The 25268-nt window shown below is 44.9% G+C and overlaps 1 protein-coding gene across 1 annotated transcript in view; it reads left to right on the forward strand.

Moving 5' to 3' along the window:
• The first annotated feature begins 1044 nt into the window (after window positions 1-1044).
• The window catches only part of UBASH3B (ubiquitin associated and SH3 domain containing B), a 36826-nt gene continuing 12602 nt past the window's right edge, over window positions 1045-25268 (forward strand). Inside the window, exons 1-9 of the mRNA XM_021711280.1 lie at window positions 1045-1223; window positions 3025-3078; window positions 3806-3992; window positions 6192-6390; window positions 9921-10090; window positions 15267-15475; window positions 20576-20702; window positions 22081-22201; window positions 22821-22943. Of these exons, the coding sequence (XP_021566955.1) occupies window positions 1045-1223; window positions 3025-3078; window positions 3806-3992; window positions 6192-6390; window positions 9921-10090; window positions 15267-15475; window positions 20576-20702; window positions 22081-22201; window positions 22821-22943 (1369 nt within the window). The remainder of the gene's footprint in view (window positions 1224-3024; window positions 3079-3805; window positions 3993-6191; window positions 6391-9920; window positions 10091-15266; window positions 15476-20575; window positions 20703-22080; window positions 22202-22820; window positions 22944-25268) is intronic.

Genomic DNA, 25268 nt, shown 5'->3' on the forward strand with positions numbered 1-25268 from the left:
CTCCTTTATCTGCTCAGGGTCTCAGGCAGTCTCTGAAATAAACCCTCTGCCAACTCCTGAGTCATTCTGAGAACAGCAGATGTTTAGGCTCAGTCTGGGGTTTAGGGTCCACCCCACACCATTCCCACTTGCCCTTGGCATTAGCCCCATTGGATGGACCATGGAGGTGGGTGCTCTATGGCAACAGTATTTCTTCAGCAGAGTGGAGAGGCGGAGCTTGTTCTACCGTGCCCATGTTCAGTCTGTTCTGTGGGCAGAGTTCTGGGAACAAACTCAACCCAAAGCGGTGCCAGCCTGGCAGTGGGTGAAGGGGCAGCAGGGTTTGCCTGTGGCTCATGACCCTAAGGGAAACATGAATTTACTCCTGCAACCTCTGCCTAGAGAATTGCACACTCTTGTTTCAGATAAGTAGCTACTTCCTAGAAACTTTCCCAAAAAACTCACAAACTTTTAAAGCTCATCTCTGCCAGAAAGTTCTTCCTGGTAGTTAACTTGAGCCCTTTGTGCTGTAGGCAAAGCTTATTTTCTTTTGACTGACCGTCCCCAGAGCAGATGCATCAGATATGATAACCTTCCATAAAACTGAGAACCTCTCAGAATTGCCTTCTTCAGAATGAAGAATTTAGATTTCCTTAACCTTTCGTCATAGTCTTATCACCCAAACCTCTAATTATCTTTTTCAATTCTTTCTTTGAACTCTTTCCAAAACTTGTCTTTTGAGTTACTGAGGCCATAACTTAATTAGAGCTTCCATTTCTAGAGAATACTCCTAGTGCTTCAGAAGAAATAAATTAAATTTCAGTCGGATATATTTCATTGGGGGAATAATGTAAAAAAAAAAAAAAAGAAAGGAAGAAAGAAATTGCATCCTTTATATAAATAGCACGTTGTCTAGTGCCACAAATGAGTTTTCCTTTTCCCAATTGTTTTTTTAAACAATGGGCCCTTTTTTGGTGAATTGAGTTCTTCTGAGATTCTAACCTCTAAAAGTTTATGATTTGCGTTCTTTTGTGGGTACATGGCCTCTGTACTGAAAAAAGCGAGATGTGTGACCTCTGTCTGGTAACCCATGAGGAAGCAGACAGGGCTGCAACTGGGAAGCAGTTAAACACCTTGTCAAGGTGTGGGAATGAGCGTGTGTGGGTCTCTGTGCTTTTAGCCTTTTCTGTACCAATTGTTTCAAGGGGATCCAAAATTATACTTCTCCACAACTTCACCTCACTGTAAGTAGGCTTGTCTTTTGCAATGCTGTTCTAAGTAGTACTGCAGATTTCTTTACCCTGATCATTGGGAATTTGTGCTCCGACTTTCATGGAGGCAAAGGAAGGTCTTTGATGTATCTTTTTGTTGTGATGTGGAGCAATGGAGCCTGGCCTTAGAGTAGGCCTTTGCTCAGTCATCATCTCGGCCAGGCTGCTTTGAGCACGTTTCTTCACTTCTTTCCACCTGAGTGTCCCCTTGTGTCAAATGAAGCAGTTGGATTCACCTTTGATCTCTGAGGTCCCTTCAAGCTGACACTGCAAATGCTCACAGCATCGGTCACTCTAATTGTTCCATAGAGGGGTAGGACAAAAAAGGAGGAACTGGATTCACCAGCCAATGGAGGAAAAGATGCTTGACAGGAGTGTCAGTTTCACTCAGATTACCTCTCATCTCTTCTCTTTCCCAAGGACCCTGAATCAATGTATATAAAGGGATAAGAATGATCACTTACTGATCACTTAGGATGAATCAGTGACTGTCCAAGGTTCCTTCCATACTGCAGCTGATTTAACCTCTACACCTCACTATTTAGTAGATGTACCAGGTATCTTCCACTTTGACAACCACCACCCTCACTTCGCTCACCCCCTGCCCAGATGTGTCTCTATCCTTCAAAGTTCACATGAAACGTCTCATTCTCAGTGCAGCCTTTTCCCACCCCGCAGACCAGATTACACAGATCTTCTGTCTTGTTCATGTGGTTCCTTGTGCTTTCCCTCCATTGCACTTAACAACGATGTAATTAAGTAGTTCTCCGTACAATTAGTATTTTCATGCCTACTTGACTGAAAACTCCTTTAGGGCAGGGACCATATAAGTCTTGTTTGTGCCTGTATTCCTAGAGAGAGCTTAGCACAGTGCTGACAAAACAGTTGAGATTTAATAGATAACTTATTGAATAAATGTAAGCGCAAATGCATGAATGAATGAATGAAAGGATGGATGAATAGCAAAACTGGATATGAAACCAGGACTCTCTGGCTCTCGTAGACTTGTATATAATTTCAGAAGAACTCTGCTTGTAAGCCTGTGCACAGGGCCTTACTGCTATAACTATTCTGTGAATACCAACCCATCTTTAGTAGGGCTTTGAATTGTTGCTCCAGAAGTGGGAATGATAGCTGCACTACCCTGGCCATTCTCTTTTACCAAGTGCTACTTGTCCCCAAAGGTGTCTGTAAAGTAGTTGGAAATGATGCAGCCAGCCTGGGGCTGGTGGTGGTGGCTGGAGGTGGGTGAAGGGAGGCACCAAATTGACCCAAACCAATTGTCCCCATGAGCATTTAGCCCCATGTCCTAAAAACCACCAACACCACTTCTAACCCATTCTGCCAAGGGGCTGCAAACAAGAATCCGCTCCGTTGGGGATCTACAAGAATCTACTCTGTCGGGGATCTGGGTCAGTAAGAATGAGTGGGTGAAGAGGAAGGAGGAAAAACCAAGACATGACAACCTTTCAAGAAGCAAAAATAAAACGCTAATGTGGAAACTGCTGAAAATACACTGCCTGGGCTGTCAGGCTGCATGCAAATCCAATGCTAATTACATGGAAATTAATTACAAGTCGTAACCTCCATCTGCCTCGCTATGACCCTTGGGGGGAAACCTGCTGCAGGTGTCTCCTCCCCACACACCACAGAGGAGTGAGTGGAACCGGGCTTTGATGTTGCCTCCTTCACGCTCAACTCTTGCCACTGCAGTGGGAAAAACTGAGAGGAGACTAAAAATACTAACAATAGAAATTTGATTTTTTTCTTCCAGACAAAAAGCCTTGGCATCCACAGGAGGAAGAAGTGTTCAGGCAGCATGTGACTGGTTGGTATGAAATAAATAAATTGAAAAAAATAGCGTATAATTTACTCTGAGTGCATGTGGATGAGTGGGGAGGTGCAGTCCTTCTCTAATGGACCCTTCCAAGGGGGCGATGAGCCAAGAGACTGTATGACAAGCCTTTTTATCAAATCACTGGCCTCCTCTGCCCCCGGCCCCAGGGCGTGTTTCTCCTTGGAGCTGTTTAGAGAAACTCAAAGTATTCCAAGATAATACCCTTCTAAAAATATCTGCCCACTTCCAATCTCTTAAAGATTCACTTAGGAGTATGAACACTGGGAAAATTGATTTAGAAAAAGGCCCTACCCAGGGCAGAACCTGCAAGGCGACCGACCCTCCTCTCCTAGGCTGTGGAGCATGGGCTTAATCCATAGGCTGAACTGAGAGACAAGCTGGGTTGGAAGTCTACCAGTGGACTGGAAAGGGATTTGGAGTTTATCTGAGGATGCTTCCTGGAGAGTGGTTTCAGGCTTTTTTTAGGGAGTTGTGGGATAAGAAGGCAATATGACAAACAGAACAGAAGTTGGTGCATATGAGAGTTGGTGATGAAATGTGGGCTTCGAGGGGCAGAATTTTAAAGCACAAATGAGAACCCTTTCCCGTGCAGTTCCCTGGGTGCAGAATGCATGGAGAGTGAGTCTGTCTCTCTCAGTTCTTTCTTCGCTTCCGTTATCCTCAAATGAGGCCTCCTTGGCTCCCTTTTGTCTTACAGGTTATTCTCCCACGTCGGTGACCCCTTCCTGGATGACCCCCTGCCCCGGGAGTATGTCCTCTACCTCCGCCCCACCGGGCCCTTAGCACAGAAGCTTTCCGACTTTTGGCAGCAGTCAAAGCAGATCTGCGGGAAGAACAAGGCCCACAACATCTTCCCCCATATCACCCTCTGCCAGTTCTTCATGGTGAGCTGCAGTGCCCCACCCCCAGGGAGCCTGTCTCCCAGGATCCCGGCCAACCTCTTGGGATCTGGAGTAAAGCAAGAGCCTTTTGGAAAGACTGCAGGAATAGCCACGGGCTCCCAGATCTGAACGGCCCTTCAGCGAGTGGTCCACAGTGAGGGTCTCACCCTAAGTCCTCCTTAAAAAAGGAGGCCTAGGAGCACCCCAGGTTTGGTATAGCATTATGATGACCCAGTGCTCTTCTGTGACGCTCTGTGAGGACACGCTAGGCTGGCAGCCAGAATAGATTCACTCTTATCCTTTCCTCCCCACTCTTACAACAAGGAAGAGTAGAAACTGAGAACATGGGGAATAAGAAGTATAGTCTATAGACAGGAAAAATCTTGTCCTCGGGTTTTTTCACCTACATCCTTCTAGAGAAAGCAAAGATACCTTTTCCCTGCCATAGTTACCTAGTCTATAATCCCAGCTGTCAGAATGCTTTTTTTCTTTCTTTCTTTATTATTATTATTTTTTTTTAAAGTCAAGGTCTCTCTCTGTCACCCAGGCTAGATTGCAGTGGCACTATCATGGCTCACCGCAGCCTTCATCTCCTGGGCTCAGGCGATCCTTCCACCTCACCCTTCTGAGTAGCTGGGACTACAAGTGTGTACCACTATGCCCAGCTAATTTTTGATTTTTTTGTAGAGACAAAGTCTCACCCTGTTGCCTAGGCTGGTCTTGAACTGCTAGGCTCAAGCAGTCCTCTCACTGGATCTCCCAAAGTGCCGGAATTACAGGCGTGAACCACCGCGCCTAGCCCAGAAAGCTTATTTAATGCCCAAATGAAACCTTCCTCACTATGATAAATGTAAGTACATTTTATACTTTAGCTCTCTGTGGAAATGGAGAAGAGTTGATTTATCCACATATATTCAAGACAAAGCAGAATGGTAACATTTTAAGACAATTTTTAAAAACATATTTTGCTTTGTTTTTTTCCAGGTACATTCTCCAACCCCCCCCCCAACCGCCTTTGGTAATAATATGTTCCTAACACCTTCTCTTTTGCCATTCACGCTGAAAATTAAAGTGATTATCATTTCCTCTTAGTCATCCCAGGATCTTTCTCAAAACCCTTCAGAGCTTGAGAGACATTCATTCTTTTTCCAATGCTCTCAGGAAGGTAGGAGGATGGTGTCACACTCTCTGAGACTCATTCTCCCCAGCTAGCACGAGGATGGAAGGGTGGAAATAAGAGTCAACTTTTGATCATCTAAGAGGAACAGAAAAGTACAGATGATGAAAAACAGGAGAAAACTCAAAACAATGTATCCTGGGATGCTGGACTGTCTCCTGTCACATTCTTCTTCTTTTCTTTTTTTTTTCACAAGCAAGGATAACTTTTTTTTAATAATTAACAAATAAAAATTCAGCCGGGTGTGTTGGCTCACACCTGTAATTCCAGCACTTTGGGAGGCCAAGGCAGGAAGATTGCTTGAGCCCAGGAGTTTGAGACCAGCCTGGGTATCATAGCGAGACCTCATCTCAACAAAAAAAAAATTTTTTAAATAGCCAGTCCCAGCTACTCAGGAGGCTGAGGCAGAAGGATCTCCTGAGCCCAGGAGATCAAGGCTACAGTGATCATGCCACTACATTCCAGCCTAAGTGACAATGAGACTCTGACCCCAAAAAAACCATTGTATATATTTATATTGTACAACATTATGGTCTAATATATGTACTCATTGTGGAGTAGCTAAACCAAGCTAGCTATATATGCATTACCTCACATATTTATTTGTGGTGAGAACACTTAAAATCTATCATGCCTTGTTTTAACCACAGTCACCATGTTGTACAGTAGCTCTCCCGAACTTATTCCTCCTGTCTAACTGAAATGTTGTGTCCTTTGATTCACATTTTCCAATCCCATCCCTCCTTTCTTGCTTTGGCTTGGACCAGTCCCACTGCATTTTGGCTGGGTTCACAGGGGCCACTTCAGAGTAAGGGAAGAAAGGAAGAGGTCGAATGTTCCAGCTGGATAATCTGTGTCTGGATCACTGGGCTTGTGCGGCCCTTCTCCCTCCCCACGGATGAGAATGATGGTTAAGTCACTGCAGTATCAGCCTGCTATCTCTGGGGAGAAGATGGCCATGTTGAGTAGCAGCAGACCTGCATCTCCTTTGTCTCTGAGTGAAGCCTGCTTGTTTTCTCTGCCAGTGTGAGGACAGCAAGGTGGATGCCCTGGGGGAAGCCCTGCAGACCACCGTCAGTCGCTGGAAATGTAAGTTCTCTGCCCCACTGCCCCTGGAGCTCTACACCTCCTCCAACTTCATCGGCCTCTTTGTAAAGGAAGACAGTGCCGAGGTCCTCAAGAAGTTTGCCGCTGACTTTGCTGCAGAGGCTGCATCCAAAACCGGTGAGCAAACACAACTGCTGGGCCGGCTTTGGGCCCTGTCGATCAACCCGTAGAGAAGGGGAGCAGAATGGAGTCAGAAGGTGGAGGGCCTTAGGAATGGACACACACGACAAAGGACACAGCCTTGTCCCACAGCACCCTCACCTCTTCGCTCCTTGTAAAAACATTCAACGACTGTTCCGCAGAGACTGCCAATGCTTAATCCCTAACACCCAAGCTGAAGGTACACAAGGACTGTTGCACAGTGAACTAGAAATGTATTTCTTTGTGGCACCACCATCCCCACCCAGTTTTGGATGAAGGAAACGTCCTCATTGGCTTCTTCCTCCTGAACTCCTGCCCAGGGCATAGCATAGGAAGGAAGAGTGGAACCCAAATCCACTAAGCTAACACCCTTCCACTTGCTGAAACCTCTGAGGCCCCTAAGCCTCAAAAGTCTGTCCAAAAATGTAACCTCATCAAGATGTCTCCAACTATTTTCATGGCAGCTTCTTAGTTCAAGCCAACTGAGGTTTCCCAGCAAAGGAAATCGCTTACAGGGTGCTTGAGGCAGGAGACACACACAGGGGCAAGAGGGGGAAGTTTGCAAAGCCCTCCGGTCAGACTACAGGTGCTGACAAGCTCACTTAGCTCAATGAGAGCCTTACAGACAGATAACCGAGGGGGCGGGAGCCTCTGTTGTTTCCCTCCAGAATGAAATCCCAATCAGCAGGTACTTAGCTATGTGTTTACCCATGAGGAATGCAACTGAGAACAGAATAAGAAGTGGCTTCTCCTGGCCAGACCCTGTGTAATAACAGCTCTGAGAAGAGAGAGGCCATTGCAGACTGTGTGCTTCCATCTTCGCTGAAGGAGGGAAACGTGCACTGGGAAGAGATTGATCAGGAAAATGGAGGATGGGCCTTTCGGGTGGATGGGCGGCAAGAGCACGGGCAGGAATGAGAGGGTGTGAGCAGAGGACAGTGGGGAGGCTACCCTGAGCAGAGAGGAGGGTACAAGCTGTATAAATGAATCTGAGTGTTAAATGCAAAGCAGGGAGCGACCCAGAGCTTGCCCACCCCCACTTTTACAGTGGGCCAAAGAGGAGAAAGACCTGAGCAAAGCCACAAACAGTTTGCTCCTTAGTCACCTATATTTCACTGCCATTGCTCCTTCTTGCTTTTTTTTTTTTTTTTTTTTTTGAGTAGGAGTCTCACTCTGTTGCTCAGGCTGGAGTGTAGTGGCACCATCACAGCTCACTGCAGCCATGACCTCCTGGGTCAGACAATCCTTCCACCTCAGCCTCCTGAGCTGGGACTACAGGTAGGCCTCCTGAGCTGGGACTACAGGTAGGCACCACCATGCCTGGCTGATTTTTTTATATTTTTGTAGAGACGAGGTCTCACTATGTTGCCTAGGCTGGTCTCGAACTCCTGAGCTCAAGCAATCCTCCCGCCTCAGCCTCCAACAGTGCTGGAATTATAGGCGTGAACCACCATGCACAGCTCTTCTATTTTTGTTACCAACTTCAGCCCTTTTGCTCAATGTTCCTTTTTACCAGAAAGGCTCCAAATAAGGCTCGGGGCGCTAGGAAGGTTGTGATCAGAGCTCAGCATCACTGCAGGATCATGGTGAGGTCTCCACTCTCAGAAGGAACTCTGGGCCCTTAGGAGACCTTCTGTGCTTGGGAAGGAGAGTCTCCTCAGACTCCAGTCAAGCCTCTTCTCCCCCAGGGACTAGTCTCTGGTTTCTGACTTCAATGGAGCCTGACATTGACAGAAGCTTAATATTTCAAAGAAGTAGCATAACTGAGAGGCAAATTGCTTCCTGTTCTTATCCCTCGATCTCAAGGAAATGGCTTTTTTTCATCCCACAATAGTTATTGTCAGAACCACTAAATCCCCACAAGAACCAAAACGAATGTCGTAGCCACCAAACCCAAATCCTTCACAAATGAGAAAAAGCAGGCCTCAGCCAGGACTGCAGCAGATTCTTAGAGTGCATATTGGATGAGAGGCAGCGGAGGTCCCAGCTTTCCACGTGGGAAGGGATAGACTAGAGCCAGTCCCTCTCCAAGATTCTGTGGTCATAAAGAACTTGGCCAGCTTCGTTTTCTCTGCCCTTGTGTGGCCCCCTGGTGGTGGTTTGGAGAACTGGGTGACCCTACCCAGCCTAGCTGGTCCAGCTGCTCCTCTTTACCTAGCATGGAAAGCAGGCCATCATGTCTTTGCCCTAGAACTTATGCCTAGGGCATAAGTTGGCAGACCCAGATACCTTTATTAAGTACATTTATTGTCATCCTTCATTCTAGGTGGTTTAAGGAGATTCATCCGCATGCATATATTCGTTAACAAGTACTAAAAACCTACATACAATGCTGAGTGGAGATACAGTCTTACATTTTTCTAGCTGGAACAGTAATGATTCTCTCTCATTGTACATACAAAATAGAAATAAAAGCCATTCCCTCATGTAGGTAGGTTCATTCGGCTTTGTTTCTTGAACAGTCTTAGAATAACAGTCTGCATACTTTAAACCAGTACTTCTCAGGAACAAAAGCAAGGACTTCACAGCAACTTGGATGGATTTAGAGTCTATCATATTCAGTGATCTATCACAGAAACAAAGAACTGAGTACCACATGTTCTCATTTATAAGCAGACCCTGATCATTTACCATAATACTATAAGAAAGGGATTGGCAGTAGTGGGATATTGCCGGGGGTGGGAGGAGGAGGGAGGGGAACACAACATCAGTAAGCGTACCTGATCTCAAACCAGGCGAAGTGGGGACTAAAGGGAGGCCCAAACTTTACCTGTACAATGACCACTTGTATACCTAAATCTGAATTGTACCCCACATAATTTTTTTTTTTTTTAAAAAGGGCAATTTTGCTCCCCAGGTGACATTTGGCAATTGTGATGTCATTTTCAGTTGTCACAACTTGGAGGCCAGAGGTGCTGCTAAACACCCTGTCGTGCACAGGACAGACCCCACAACAAATAATTACTTGATCCAAAATGCTGTTGAGAGAAATCCTGCTTTGAACTTTGAAAATGTCCATCGTTTCCCCCCTCATTTCTCCAACAGACTCTCCCAGAAGCTAACAGACTCGAAAAAGAAGGCAGTGTAATCCAAGGAGTCACACAATCATACAACTTGCTCTGTATTTCTACATAAATATATTTCATCTGCCGTCAGGCCTCAGTTTCCTCATCTGACTGGTAGCATGGTGATAAGCTACTGGGGTGGTTGTGAGGAGAATCAGCCGAAAGGATTGTCCCAGGTCAATCCGGAGCTCCTGCAGCAAAGCCAAACACGTGGCTCCTCCTTTCTTAATAGTGGGCTGATTCAGAAACTCTTGCCACCTGCCCCTGCCCCCTTATTCTACTATAAAAAGGAGAGGAACAGCGTTTTACCTAACCCGGGGGACTCTCTTTTGTTATTTGAGAAGCAGAATTTATCAGGGCACTTTTCTATGCTCGTCCTTAAGTCCCTGTCATTGCTGATTTCCACCTTCTAATTCCTGACCTTTTTCTTCTTCTTTCCAGAAGTACATGTGGAACCGCATAAGAAGCAGCTGCATGTGACCCTGGCTTACCACTTCCAAGCTAGCCACCTACCCACCCTGGAGAAACTAGCCCAGAACATTGATGTCAAACTAGGGTGTGACTGGGTGGCCACCATATTTTCTCGAGATATTCGATTTGCTAACCATGAGGTAATGTTGCACTGTGGTACCAGGTGTAGGGATGTGATCAGAATCAGCAGCTCACTGCAGCAGGGAGATGGGTACTAAAGGGGAGAAATGGAACAGGCACCTGACCAGGAGTCAGTTGACCTAGGATTTTGTCCAGCCTCTGCCTGAGTCACTGGGAAGCTCTCAGCATGCCTCCCTCCTCTCTGGGCCCTAAGTGGTTACACATCTGGGTAACATCCCGTGGTTCAGTCTGCCCTGCCAACCTTACCGGAGTGATAAAGAAATGAAATGGGAGAATAAATAGAAAATATATTGGAAACATTTTAATAGTATATAAATTTATGGTGTTACCAAAAGATACCATTCTGACCTCAGGTGAGTTGAAGAGCACCCAAATACAAAAAAGAAAAAAAAAATCTCTTGACTGGGCGTAGTGGCTCAAGCCTGTAACCCCACTTTGGGAGGCCAAGGCTAGAGGATTGCCTGATCCTGAGGGTTTGAGACTACCCTGGGCAGCATGGTAAGACCTCATCTCTACAATAAACCAAAATATTAGCTGGGTGTGGTAGCTCACGCCTGTGGTTCTGGCTACGTGGAAGGCTGAGGCGGAAGGATCACCAGAGCCCAGCAGGTTGACACTGGGGTGGCTGTGAGCATGCCATTGCACTCCAGCCTGGACAACGGAGTGAGACTCGAATTCAAAAAAAAAAAATATGGTGACTGGGTGGCCACCATATTTTCTCGAGATATCCGATTTGCTAACCATGAAGTAATGTTGCACTGTGGCACCAGGTGTAGGGATCTGCCTGACCCAAGTTTGCTGAATTTCTGAATTTTGTACTAGAATTTTGAAATGTGATCCTGTCCTCAAGGAGCTTTCAGTCCAGCAGGAGAAAGAAAATAAACACACATGAAAAAAGAAATCAAGCCGACCATTGTGAGAGTCTGTGCATATCTCATTGGGAGGCCTGTGTGGGATATAGCAATTTAAGACCAGAGCTGAAAACAGAGCCTAGGTATTTTGGCCAAGCCATCTAAACAAAACACTACATCATTTGATAAGCAATTTGTCTTCCAACTTAACTACATTTATTAAGCAATACTTGCATTTGTTTCCCAATTTTTCAACAGCAAAAGAACTGACATTTTTGTCAGTCTACATATCCTTTTAGCATCTCTTTTAGGCTTTTTTTTTTAACATGAAAAATGGAACTTCAAGGTTGAGACTGGGCAACATCATTGTTTTAGAAATGGGAGGAAGAAGCAATCCATGAATCAAAGGTTCAGGGCTAAGTATGGTGCCCTGTGAGTGTCAGGGACATGCAACTTTGTCTGACTCTGCTGAGGAGAATGTCATGTTGTCCTTTCAAGTTATTTGATGCAGGATCCATGCCATCTCATGGAATCACTTAAGTGAGAATAAGCCCGAAAGATAACAAGAGAGGCGTGGCTGATTGGACTCCTCCCCAAAACAAAGTCAAGGGTTGTATGCAGATGGCCTCTGCAAAGTCACCTTTCTGAGAGCAAGAAGATGGCAATGGAATTTTACAAGGAATATCCTCTAATCAACACTGCCCTCCAGTTAACTCAAAGGGTAATTGCTTTTCTGCCTGACCCACATTCTGCTCAATTGGCATGGAAGAAAAGAGGCAGCAAGCGCCCACATGAATTATTTTCTAAAAATAACTTGGCCTCTTTTATCTCTTATTTGTAAAAGCTCATTTATTACTGTTCGTTCTGATAAAGCTCTCTCGGCCCCTTTGGACCAGACCCCTCCCCCTGAGGTCTTTTGGTCTTACCTGAGTTTGTCTGCATATGTAAACCTCTTCTTGCCTGCCTTCTTCACCCTGTCCCCAGGAGGCAGTTTTGAGTGATTGTTCCAGTGAGGGAACAGATGTCCAGAGAAGGCAAGTGGTTTAGGCAAGGACACTCAGCAAGGCATAATGATGCTTAAGAAAGCTGCAAGGTCTCCTTCCTCTGCCACTGAGATTCTCACTCATGGGCTTGCAAACGCCTATTTGTATATCACTTAGACTCTCCCACGTCAGTGATCACATTGGACCATGCCAGTATTACATGCCAAGCAGTAGAATACAGAGGAAGGACAGAGTTCCACAAAAAGCATACATTTTGGAGTCTAGCACGCTTACTTCATATCAAGGCTCCATCACTTTAGCAGTGGTTAGATTCACTTTGACAGCTTGTATAACTCTCCATTCCTTAGTTTTATCATCTGTAACATGGTGATAATGTTTTGCTGGACTGTGAGGACTATGTAAGAAGATGTTAGAAAGTCTCTCACATGATACCCAGCATAAGGCGGGCAAACACACACACAAAAATCTGCTACAGCTATTATTGTTCCTGAGAATAAAAAGGGCTTCAAGGTAATGCAGGCCAGCTTCTAAGATCACCCAGGGCTGTGACTGCCTTTCAGTCAGCAAACTTTGAGTCCATTCCCAGTGTAGTCAGGAAGGAAAAGCATATCTGAAGTAGACGCAAGAATTCTTATGAGTAGATACTACACATAAAACCAAAGAATAAGTATAATGTGGTGTAAGCTAGACATGTGTCCTGACAGCACTCAAATTCAGGCTGGTTTTGGATCTGCTTTTGGTGTTTGAGAAAGCACAGTGGGGACATGGGTCCCAGTTATACTTTTAGATTTGTCACAATACCTTAATTCTTTTTCTGTTCTTTCAATAACTCAATGCTTCCTGTTGTCCAGCTACCCTATACCTAGGACAGACTCCAACCTTTGCTGCAACTCAGTTTCCCTGGGGACACTCTAGAGATAGAATACCTATTCCCCATATGACAGGATAAATAAGAACTCTGAAATTGATTGAGCTTCTCAAGGAAAAGGCACTACTGGGCCAAAGGTGTTATTAGTCAAGACCATACTGCTCTGAGTATCTGAGGAACACAAGCTTAGGCTTGTTGCCTTATGATTCGGTGCCTTTCTCTACCTTGTTCCAGGAAAAGGAATGTTCCTTTTTGTGGATTATCACATACCCAGCTTTGCGATTTATGAGAGCTTGTGTGAATTCTTTTTCTCTTTTAAGCTGCTTTATTTGTTTGTTTGTTTATTCATTCAGTCATTTACTCATTTTTTAATTTAAGTTGGAGTCTCACTCTGTCGCCCATGCTGGAGTGCAGTGGCATGCTCATGGCCACCACAGCCTTGACCTGCTGGGCTCAGGCGATCCTTCTGCCTCAGCCTTCCAAGTAGCTGGAACTATAGTCGTACACGACCACACCTGGCTAATTTTTTTATTTATTGTAGAGATGAGGCCTTGCCAACTTGCCCAGGCTGGTCTCAAGACCCTGGACTTGGACAATCCTCTCGCCCCCGCCTCCCAAAATGCTGGGATTATAGGCGTGAGCCACTGTGCCTGACTAAGCTGTTTTAACAACCCAACAGAAAACATTCCTGTCTTGTTTGGGCAGGTGGTTTGAGAACGTATAAGACAGAGAGACAGGAGGAATTAAGAGGCAATCAGAGAGCCGGAAGATCTAGAACTGGAAGATGCTGGAACCCAGAATCAGGGAAAGGAACGGGTGCCCTACATAAAAGGAAAATCAGAAATCCAACAGTGCACAGATTTCTGTGCATTAACAATTTCATCCTCTGAGAAGCACACTTTACTGATTCCTTTCAATACAGATTTTCAGAAGAAAATTCACTCTTTTTAGCATGTTCTGGTGTATCACCTTGATACCAGCAAGCTGATTAGCTCACAGGCCTACCCAGAACAGGGCACAGAGATCAAGATCACCAGGGAGATCAGGTGCCATATTCAGTAGAAATAATTATGTGCTTTCTGTGTACAAGGTCCTGTCCTAAAGCGTTTTCTTAGATTGCTTCATTTAACTTTTATAATCTAGGTGTTATTTTACAGATGAGAAAATTGCGGCCGAAGTTAAAAATCTGAAAGTAGGAACCAGAATATTTAGCTTCCAGCTAATGACTTTGAGACCTTAGGGAAAGCTGTTAAAGCAGTCTCTATCTTGGTGTTCCTTATGAAACAAATAGGATAGAAAATATTTTCTTTTTTCTTTTTCTGTTTTTTCTTTTCTTGAGTCAGAATCTCTTTCTGTCATCCACGTGGGAGTGCAGTGGCATGCTCACGGCCACTGCAGCTTTCACCTACTGGGCTCAGACAATCCTTCCGGTACTACAGGTGCATGCCACCATGCCTGGCTAATTTTTTTAATTTATTGTAGAGACGAGGTCTTGCCAAGTTGCCCAGCCTGGTCTTGAACTCCTGGATTCAGGCAATCCTCATACCTTGGTCTCTCAAAGTGCTGGGATTACAGGTGTGAGCCACCATACCCAGCCAGGAAATATTTTCTTTACTCTTGAGGTCTCCTACTATTAATAACAAAAAATAGTGCAATAAATGTTTCCTAAAGCTCATTCACGCCTATACCTTGACATTTATTAATATCAGGAAAGGAAGGCCAAAAAAATTAGAAAAAAAATAAATCAGCCAAGTGGCACAATCTGTGATTGACCCTTGGGGACTTCTGAGCTCAAAGAAGGAAGGTGTTCTCCATCTGTTCACTGATGAAAGCTGGTTACATGCTGACATACACACTAATGTCTATGAAAGACATTTCCTTTCAGGGTCTTTGTTAAAACTGTAGGTTTAAAAAAAGCTCCTTGAAGGCAGAGACTATGTCTGGTTTAAACAGTTAAATTATATAGAAAGGAGAATACTTTATTCCACAACCCTTCCTTTAGGAGAGCCACTCACCTGGCCCTTCTGTAACCCCCCTTGGAAGACTGACTTTTTGTGAACTGGGTTTCAAGTATCTATCATGGTGCCTACCCCAGCAGATGGACATGGGAAAACTATATCCAAGTCCAACGGACCAGAGAGCCTTCAGGCTTTCAGATTTATTTCTAAAAACCATTCTTGAATCCTGGTAGGAAGTGAAGACATGCCTGAAGAAAATTCTAGAACTATCCATAGCACAAGGCACACACCCACAATGTCTGAAGGAAAGTCTAGAACTATCCATAGCACTGGACACATACCCACCCTGCCCTGAAGAGAGAAATGCTCTCTGATTGGAATCCAGATCTACTCGGAGTCTGCAGACCTCAGGGGCTCCTGGACATGGCAGCTTCTGGAGGTATGCAGTCCCACCCTCAAGGCACTCAAAAGATTATCCTCTCTTCCCTTTTCAGACATTGCAGGTGATCTACCCCTACACCCCACAAAATGATGATGAGCTGGAGCTGGTCCCTGGGGACTTTATCTTCATGTCTCCAATGGAGCAGACCAGCACCAGTGAGGGATGGATCTATGGCACGTCCTTAACCACCGGCTGTTCTGGACTCCTGCCTGAGAATTACATTACCAAGGCTGACGAATGCAGCACCTGGATATTTCATGGGTAAGCAGACACAAAGGCCTTTGCCTGCTGTTTATTGAAGAACGTTGCTGCTGCAGACTTTGAAGAGGTGGCAGGGAAATGGACTTGATTGGAGTGCATGGGGAAGACGGCTCCATGGCGTCTAGACTTCCAGGAAATGAGCTGACTTGAGGCATTGGAAAAATGCAAAATGGATTGTTCTGCTTCACTCTGCCTGTCCTATTTAATGTAGCTAACTGCCTGAGTTCCTGATAGCAGACCAAACTGAGACTGTTTGAGGGTCCATCTCTTCTGGCTGAAGGGTAGCATCTTCCCAGTGCTGTGTCTTCACTGTGTTAAGGTTTCTATCCATGTCTTTATTCGGGGTGGTCTGACTCCTCAGATCAGCTGGGCAGATTCCTGCTACACTAGGCAGACCAGTAGGTAAAGGGGTTTCAGGAGGCTTAACTGTACCCTCACGTGCTACATGACCATGAGCAGTCCTCAAATGTGGCACATGCGTGCCCAAACAACAGACTGTGTCTAAGGTAATGGGCAACATTCAGAACTAAAAAGGATACATTTACCCCCCCCCTTAAGTATTCTTTATTTTTTGAGTTGGAATCTCACTCTGTTGCCAAGTATACAGTGGCACACTCACAGCTCACCACAGCCTTGACTTCCTGAGCTTAGGTGATCCTTTTGACTCAACCTCCTTAGTAGCTGGGACTACAGGTGTGCACCACCATGCCCAACTTATTTTTTTATTTTTGTAGAGAAAGGGTCTTGCGATGTTACCCAGGTTGGTCTTGAACTCCTGGATTTAAATGATCCTCCCACCTCAGCTTCCCAAAGTGCTGAGATGACAGGCATGAGTCACCGTGCCCGGCTCTAAGTATTCTTTAGAGTGGTAACTCTCCACTCATTCCTCACTACTGCTTTTCCCTCATTCCATACTGATCCCATGTTCAGAGCAACCTGTGTTGTCTGGCCAGCTTTGTCCCAGTGGAGAAAATTGCAACAAAAGGCACCTTCTCTTTCTTAATCCAAGCGCTCAAAGCCAGCATACTTGGGCATCGAGCCAGGTATGCATGCTGGTTTGCTTTTCCTCCCTCTTGTTTTTGCCATGTGGCAACATGACTGAGAAGCAGAAGCCCTGAGCACCAGCTGCTTGGTGGCTAACGTTATTATCAGTGCCATGAAGCAGAAGCAGAAAGGGGTGATTTCAGCAAGTGTTTTACCTGGAGAGACAGAAGAAAGTGAGCAGACAAACCAAACCCAAAGACAGGAAAGAATGTTTTCTCCTTCATGACTCCCACCCCGAATCCCTTCCTCTCCCTCATTCCACCCCTCCACTCCAGCCCATGAGCCTCCAGTGTTGGATGGTGTAAAATTTGAGGGTCAAAGCTGCCTCATGTTTCCCAAATGTTTGCTTTGTCAGAAATGTTTCTGAAGATCAAAACACGTTAGCTGGGCTTTATTTTTTTTAATGATTCCATTTTTTTTTTTAGGGTTTTCTTTTTATGAGGTGGAGTTTCACTCCATTGCCCAGACTGGAGAGCAATGGCACACTCACAGCTTCTGCAGCCTCAACCTGCTGGGCTCACAATCCTTCCACCTCAGCCTTCCAAGTAACCAGGACTCCAGGCACATGCCACCATGCCTAGCTAATTCTTTGATTTATTATAAAGACAAGGTCTTGCCGTGTTGCCCAGGTTGGTCCTGAACTCCTGAACTCAGGGAAGTCTCTCACCTGGGCCTCCCAAAGTGCTGGGATTATAAGACGTGAGCCACTGTGCGTGGCCCATAAATTGGGTTTTCAAAGTCGTCATTTTATCCCTATAAAAACAAATAAAGCAAAGTATACATGAAACAGCTGAGAACTAAGAAATCATTTGCCTGATAAAGCAGTTCTCAGATGTCTTTTATTTTATAGTACTCTGAGTTGCTGCCTGATCAGATCTCTTTCTTAAAATTGGGCCTCCTCGTGGGAGAAGAGAGCACATGAGAAACCCTGCTGACTCGTTTAAGATCACTCCATCTAAACCCACTCCACTCTAAATGAGAGCCCAGGCTCTTAAAGTATGGGTGAACCTAGATGACTCCAGTCAGTGGATCCCAGGGAAGCCTATGTGTCATCTTTTATTTTGAAAGATTACTAGTGATGTGACTTCCCTGGGAACCATGTCTGGCAATAAACTATCAGCTTCCACAGCCAACCCTGCTGAGAGTGAGGAAATACTCACATTAGGCATTAACACTCTATAATTAAGAATTCAGGTTTTGATTCCAATAGTCTCTGATTCAAAGCCTAACTCTCCCACTTACCAGCTGTGTGATCTTGACCAAATCGCATCACTTCACTGAGCCTCTGTTTGCTCATCTAGAAAATGGAGCTGATAAGCCAAGCACAGTGATTCACACCTGTAATCCCAGCACTTTGGGAGACAGAGGTGAGAGGGTTGCCTGAACCCAGGGTTTGAGACCAGTCTGGGCAACAGAATAAGACTCTGACTTAAAAAAAAAAAGAAAGAAAATGGAGCTGATAATTGCACTGACCTCTCCTAAGGTTGTTGTGAAGACTATAACACAGGGTTCAGCTTCTCTGTAAGATAGACCTCCTTTCGCCCCTAACCAAAGACAGGCTCCAGGAGATAGAGCCCAAAGGGGAGGCTCAAGCATGACCTGGAAGCTCAATGGGAAGTTGCTGAGGAGAACCAGGCAACAGGTAGGGACTTGGGTCAGTGAACTTTCACAACACTCCCTGTCCTGTACTTCCCAGTTCTCTGAGTTCTTCCTGAGAAAATATTTTCTCACCACCCTTCCTGGAGCGTCTTGGCTGGTTGTGAGTATTCCTAGGTATTTGTCATGAAGATGATGAAGCCCCATTGTGTCCATCGAAGAGAGTGAGCCACCGGGCTTTTCTGGGCTTATCACAGGCCCAGTGTGTTCCAGGGAGGAGCCTAGTATGATCCAGAGAGGAGCCAGCATCTCCCCCGGTGCTTGAGATAATGTTCTGGGTGTCAGGCCTGACTTCCTCCCTTATGCTGCTCTCAGCATGCAGCATCTCTGACTATTGTCTTACTGGAACTGTCAGCCCCTAGCTGCCTCAGAGTGAATCAGGTCCTTTGATTGCAATGACAGTTAAGAAGGAAAGGAGGCTGCCATTCTCCTTGCCATTTGAGCTGAAGGAGGTAGAGTAGGGATCCCTTCCATGTCTTCACAGCTGCAATAAAGTAATGAACAGATATGTACAAGCAGGATGTCAGAATGATTGCAGATAATCAAACATTTCAGCCCTGAAGCTTTGATGCCTCAGACAGCAAAGCTGAATTTTCTTAATCTGTGGGATGTTTGGAAGGGTCTCAGTCTAAAATAAAGTAGAATGCCTGCTCTATTAGACTGTGTAAATGACACAAGATTTCCTTGAGCCACGGGTACTTAAATTTTACTATAATAGGTTTCATTGGGCTACACATCAGATATACTGATGCAGCTTTGTTCAATTGTAGGTTCCTAGGCCCCTCCCCTGACCTACTGGGTCCCCATTTGTGAGGAGAAGGGACCAGGCCTGAATATATTTTTTAAAGTCCCTTGGTGATTCTGATATGAACAAGAGCTGAAGATCACTTTTTCAGGTTATAGGGCTTCTGAGACCTTTGTTTATAAGTAGAATAACCATGTCATTTATAGTAAAAATCAAAAAAATAAGGGAGAGGAGGAGCATTTCTGAGAGCAGAAAGAATGCTAAAATATTAAAATCATGTAAGTTTTTGAAAAAGATTAACAGCACCTAATTAGGTTTATAATACTGATGAATATGAAAAGTTATTTTCAAAAATAAAACTCTAGTAATAATACTGTGTTAAAAATGAATACTCGAGAACAAGTGCTAAACCCAGATTGCTGGATCGACAGACACAAGCCCGCCCTATAACTGGGCAGACTGGGACCAATGGCTTCGCAGGTTGTAAGCAAGCAAGAAATCTAAAATGTAAATGTTTCCCCTTGACTCTACAAAGTAATACAGGAGATGTTTGTTGGATTTGCCTAACAACCATATCTAAATAGCAGTGTTTATTAGATAAAGCTTTGCAGAAGCCTTACTAGTCACAGTAATTTAAACCTGGCATGTTTTAACGGTCTTCCTTTCAGCAGGAACTCTGCTGAGCTTCTGTAGTTACAGTGTTACACTCAGAAATGAGAGTTCTTGGCTTACAGCTCTAAACATCTGGTGAGAATGGCCTCCTCTGACATAATTCTGTCTTTAATCATCTTGTTGGAGGTGTCACTGAGGAAGGCACAGGGCTTGAAGACTGAAAAGGGTGGAATAGGGGATTCTGACCATGGCGATCTTTAACCCTTAAGAGCCACAGACACCGAGAGCAGTGGCTCATACCTGTAATCCCAGCACTTTGGGAGGCAAAGGTGAGAGGATTGCCTGAGCTCAGGGGTTCAAGACCAGCCTGAGCAACAGGGCGAGACCTTGTCTTTACAGTAAATCAAAAAAAAATAGCCAGACATGGTGGTATATGCCTGTGGTTCCAACTACTTGGAAGGCTGAAGTGGAAGGATCACCTGAGCCCAGCAGGTTGGGGCTGCGGTGGCTGTGAGAATGCCACTGCACCCCAGCCTGGGCGACAGAGTAAGACTCTGACTCAAAAAAAAAAAAGAGCCACAGGCAAAGTGGTGGAGATGGTAACAATACCCACTCATACTTCACTTCAGATGAAAATTATTATGGAAAACATTAAAGGCAACAGAGACTATTTCTTTTGTACAATTAATTATGTACAATGGTACATAATTAATACCTTATTATTCTTTAGCTTGCCTTTGGTGCCAACCATGTCTGTGACATCCCAATAGGCACAGAGTCACTGGGTCCAATCTTGCCCAAAGGGGTGAATACATCTGCCTTCAGTACAGAAATCTATCTGCCCCTAATTTATTAACTGCAAGACTTCAGCATAGAAAAAAATATTCCTCCCCAGGAAGGGTGCTCCCTGCTCTGCTTTCGCAACTATTGTACTCCCCAGTTAGTGTTTCTCTGCTAATTCCCACACTCCTGCTGAGCCCCAGAATGAAGTGCTGATGACTCCTGGCCAAAGCAGTTAACATCTCCCTTATCTTCCTCTGCAGATCTTACTCGATCTTAAATACGTCCAACTCTCTCACATTTGGTGATGGAGTATTGGAGAGGCGGCAGTATGAGGACCAGGGACTAGGGGAGACGACACCCCTTACTATCATCTGCCAGCCCATGCAGGTAAGGCTGATCATTAGGGTCACATCCTCAACTCGAATCAGGATTCACTGAGCACCTATTTCTCAAGTATGAGGCATTGTCTTTGCTGCCTTCAAAGGGGCCCCAGTCTCTTGGGGAGAAAGTACACACGGTTACAAAAGATATACAGAAGTTCAAGGATAGGAAGAGTCAGGTGAATGGTTCTGACAATGACTACTAGCACTTGAGTCTAGGCTAGTAAAGGTTGTTCCACAGAGAGAGGAGGAGGAGATTTCATCCCTAACACAGGACTAATACCATAGTTGTATCTCTTTTGTAGGTTATTGTAAAGATTAAAGAAAATAATAAACTAGGCTCTTAGCTGAATAACCGGCCTATAGTGAGTGCTCAGTATTTGTTAGCTTTTCCAAGAAAAGCTGGAGATGAGAAGAAGCGGGGAGTAGTTGTTGAACAGTACAAATGAAGTCAAAATGAAAGTTCAGACATGTTGAGGATCAGGGAATAGACCCCTTTGGCTGAAGACCAGGATTTGAATTAGGGAACAGTAGAAAAAGAGTTGGAAAAGACCATGCCACCATCCCACATATTGACCTTGTCAGGGCAACTAGAAGCAAGTATAAATTGTTGGCCAGCATGCACCCAGCAGCACTAAGGAAAATGGAAACAGCCCGCTAGATCACAAAGAAGAAATGGAGACACACCTACAAGGCTCCAGCCAGCACATATGGAAACCAAAGTCATTTGGACATGGCTTTGGCTAGATTCGCCTGTTTCATCACCCAGAGGCAGAAGTTGTCCTCCCTGAATTATTTCTGGGATCACCACGCGTATATAGTCAGACAGCAGACCTTACACGGTGATCGGAACTGGCAAAATAGGACCTCACTGCTGGAGCAGGACGACAAGGCCCCTGTGGTCTGACCATCACACTTTAGAAATGAGGCAGACACATTTGGACTTGCTTTGGACCTCACTTCCTGCTGAAAATGATGACGCATCTCTTTTGGGGAGCAAGCTGATCCACTAAAGGGCTATCTCTACATGAATGACGAGTTTTGCCTCAGAGTTGTAACTTCAAGTGGACTTCATGTTTTAAGAATTGCCAAATGCTAAGTCTAATAACAACAGCATCCACAGCAATGATAATGCCATTTTCATAACCCTTCCGATTTTACAAAGCACCTGCAGTGTATCTCATTTGCGACTTGCAAGGCCTGTAGGATGAGTCTTACTATCCTGGTTTTACAGATAGACCGACCTAAATCCAAGACAGTTAAGAGGCTTATACAAGTCATACCTTAATCAATTTGTGCTAGAGCTCAGCTCACCTGGCACCTGGCTCCAGGACATGTCTACTTTGCTGTACGTTGCCCTACTAATACCCTTTCTTTCTCTGCAGCCCCTGAGGGTCAACAGCCAGCCTGGCCCTCAAAAGCGATGCCTCTTCGTGTGTCGGCACGGTGAGAGGATGGATGTTGTATTTGGGAAGTACTGGCTATCCCAGTGCTTTGATGCCAAAGGTGAGTAGTTGGTGGGTCAGCTTAGCAATGACATTCCAATTGTGGCCTCTTGGGGGCACAGTCAAGCTACATTTATCCAAATGGAGTCATTTATAGTTTGTGTGCTACAGAAAATTCCTGTTGTCTGTAAGTCCTTCCTCATTGTCTTGAGTTTCAGGGAAGAAGTAAATATTCTTGTCCCCGTTCTATAAACTGGAGCACCAGGGTTTAAAAATGGCAGATGTCTTGCCTAGGGTCATATGGCAAAGTCACCAGAAGAGACATGTCCTGATGCCATGGCCAGAATTCCCTCAATTCAATCCCCCTGGCTCATTCAGTTCCATTTTCATTTGAGTGGCATTTTAAGATAGGGAGGCTTGCCTAATCAGAGAATCCCATCTGCTTTAGAGTATCTGGTTATTACTTTAACTTAGAAACTATCTCTTGTCACTCTTGTCAGCAGAATGAGTGGATTCCAAGTCCCTCTACTGAAGAAGGTGTCAGACACTTTCCATCAACTCCAGAGAGCTCAATGGTCTCTTTAGCCAAGAAGTAAGGGGGTGGGCAGAGTGTCTGGGCAAAGAGAGGTACCAAGGAAACAAGCAACTCATGTAGCCTTTGTATGATTCTTTTTGCCCAGGCCGCTACATACGCACCAACCTGAACATGCCTCATAGCTTACCTCAGCGGAGTGGTGGTTTCCGGGATTATGAGAAAGATGCTCCAATCACTGTGTTTGGATGTATGCAAGCGAGACTCGTGGGTAAGTGCCCGGAAGTGGCTGTACAGCATTTCCTGGTTCCTTCTTCAAATGACTGGTACCAGTAGGTATGTAGGATACTTCCTGAAAGTTTCTATAACTTTCCTACAAGTAATGTATTTCCTCGATTCAAAGGAATGTATTACACAACCGTTAAGTTCAAGATGCTGGGCTCAGCACTGGGTTGGCTTAGCAAAGTGAACAAAATGTGGTCCCTATATGAGGAGTGTGTGATTCAGTCAATGGGGACAGTCAGGATTGGGTTACATAAGTCACTAGTGTAGCAGACAGGTCAGCTTCTTGTTCAAGACAGTAGCACCTGCCGGCATGGCTGTGAGAAGGCACGAGTGAGCAGGAGGGATCCCTTGAAGTTGCTAAATTTATAGAGACCAACTGACAATTTGAAGATGCCCAGTTCTTTGCAAGCCCTCTGCATAACTGCCATGCAGAGATAGTACCTTGTCCTATTCATTTACCAGATATTTATTGATCACTTACTTTCTGCAAGGTATTGGGCTAGGTGTTGGGGACCCAACTGTTAGTTTCAGCAAAACAAACTTACGAGAGAGACACAAAAAAACCTGGAATTTATTTATTAAAAAATGCTGTATTTGTTCTTACATGTTTAACCTTCAGTCACCTTAAAAGTACTCTCCATTTGATACAGTACACTTGATCAGGATGCTTTTTCCACTACTCACAACAGTGTTTGAACTCATCAATTTTGATGCCTTTTAGTGCTTCTGCCGTTTTTTGTATCAAGTCTTTCACAACGGCAAAATGTTTCTCTTTGAAGACTTTTTTCATCATGGGGAAACCAAAATAAGTCACTTGGGGGTGGGATCGGGTGAATAGGGAGGGTGCGGCATGAGGGTCATGCCGTTTTTTGGTCAAAAACTGCTGAACACTCAGCCCAGGGTGGGCAGGTTGTTCGTGTAAATCACTCATCATGAAATAGGCAAATACGTTTAAAGAATCTCAACCACAAAAAAAAAAAAATTCACTGAAGCCAAACGCGACCTCTCACAACAACCCTAGTTAGTACACTGATGCTGATGGATTCCTAGAACACTTACCTAGTAGAGGAGGCCTGTACTACAAGGGACCTGCCCTCCAAAAAATAATTCTGGGGTTTTTTTGGGGGGGGTCCCTGTCATATGTGTGGATAAATATACAATATGGTATACTTATCAAAAGAGCTGTGCACAGAGCATTATGGGAACACAAAAAAAGACATCCAAGAGGAGAAGAGAGGGGGCTGAGGAGGAAGTTAGCTGGGAGAAGAAGGAACAGGAGGGGAGGGAAGGACATTCTCAGTGAGAAGGATGACTAAGTCTTAGAAGTGAGAAACCGCCTCAAGAAAGAGTGCAGGGGAAACAAGCTGTCTTGTTTCTAGAGCATACATCATGAAGCAAAATAAGTCGCTTGGGGGTGAGATAAAGCTGGCAAGATGGCTAAAGACAAGGTCACAGAAGACCTCAACAATTATAGTAAGGTGTTTGGACTTTATCCAGTAGAGACAAGCAGTGGATTCCATGAGAAAAACAGTAAAGGATTGGGAGTTGGGATTCATCTCCAATGTCCAAGAATATGACAAGTGGAGATTTTGGTTAGCATAGAATATAATTAAAGCAAGTCCTAATTTTCACAGTATAAATCCTCTTGCCTCTACCACAAACTTTTTTTTTTGAGTTGTACTCTGTTGCCCAGGCTGGAGTGCAGTGGCATGTTTACGGTCACCACAGCCTTGACCTGCCAGACTCAGGTGATCCTTCTACCTCAGCCTTCCAAGTAACTGAAATTATAGGCATGCGCCACCGCTCCCAGCTAATTTTTTTTATTTATTGTAGAGATGAGGTGTCGCCAAGTTTCCCAGGCTGGTACCACAAACTTGAAGTCAGAGCATTATTCTGTTTCTAAATCATTCCTGGATATATGCTGTACCACTTGTTAGCACCAGAGAGAAGGAGAGAAAAACAAGAAGGGCTGTCGCTTGCCCTCTCGCCTAGGAACACTGATGAGGGGACTTGTTAGAAACAAGGGTGGAACTATTGGCTCTTCATGAGTCTAACTAGGAAAGAGGGGCTTACAGGGTCTGCTTGGCATCCCCTCACATTGACTGAGGCTGAGTAAACCCGTTAGACTGATTTTTTTTTTTTTTTGAGTCAGTATTTCACTCTCTTTCCCAGACCGGAGTGCAGTGACATGATCAGAGCTCACTGCAACTTCAAACTCCTGGGCTCAAGCAATCCTCCCATCTCAGCCTCCCAAGCAGCAGGGACTACAGGCACATGCCACCATGCCCAACTAATTTTTTGTAGAGACGAG

Source organism: Carlito syrichta, unplaced genomic scaffold (genome assembly GCF_000164805.1).
Source record: "Carlito syrichta isolate Samal-C Ts95f unplaced genomic scaffold, Tarsius_syrichta-2.0.1 Scaffold301974, whole genome shotgun sequence".
Classification (NCBI taxonomy): domain Eukaryota; kingdom Metazoa; phylum Chordata; class Mammalia; order Primates; family Tarsiidae; genus Carlito; species Carlito syrichta.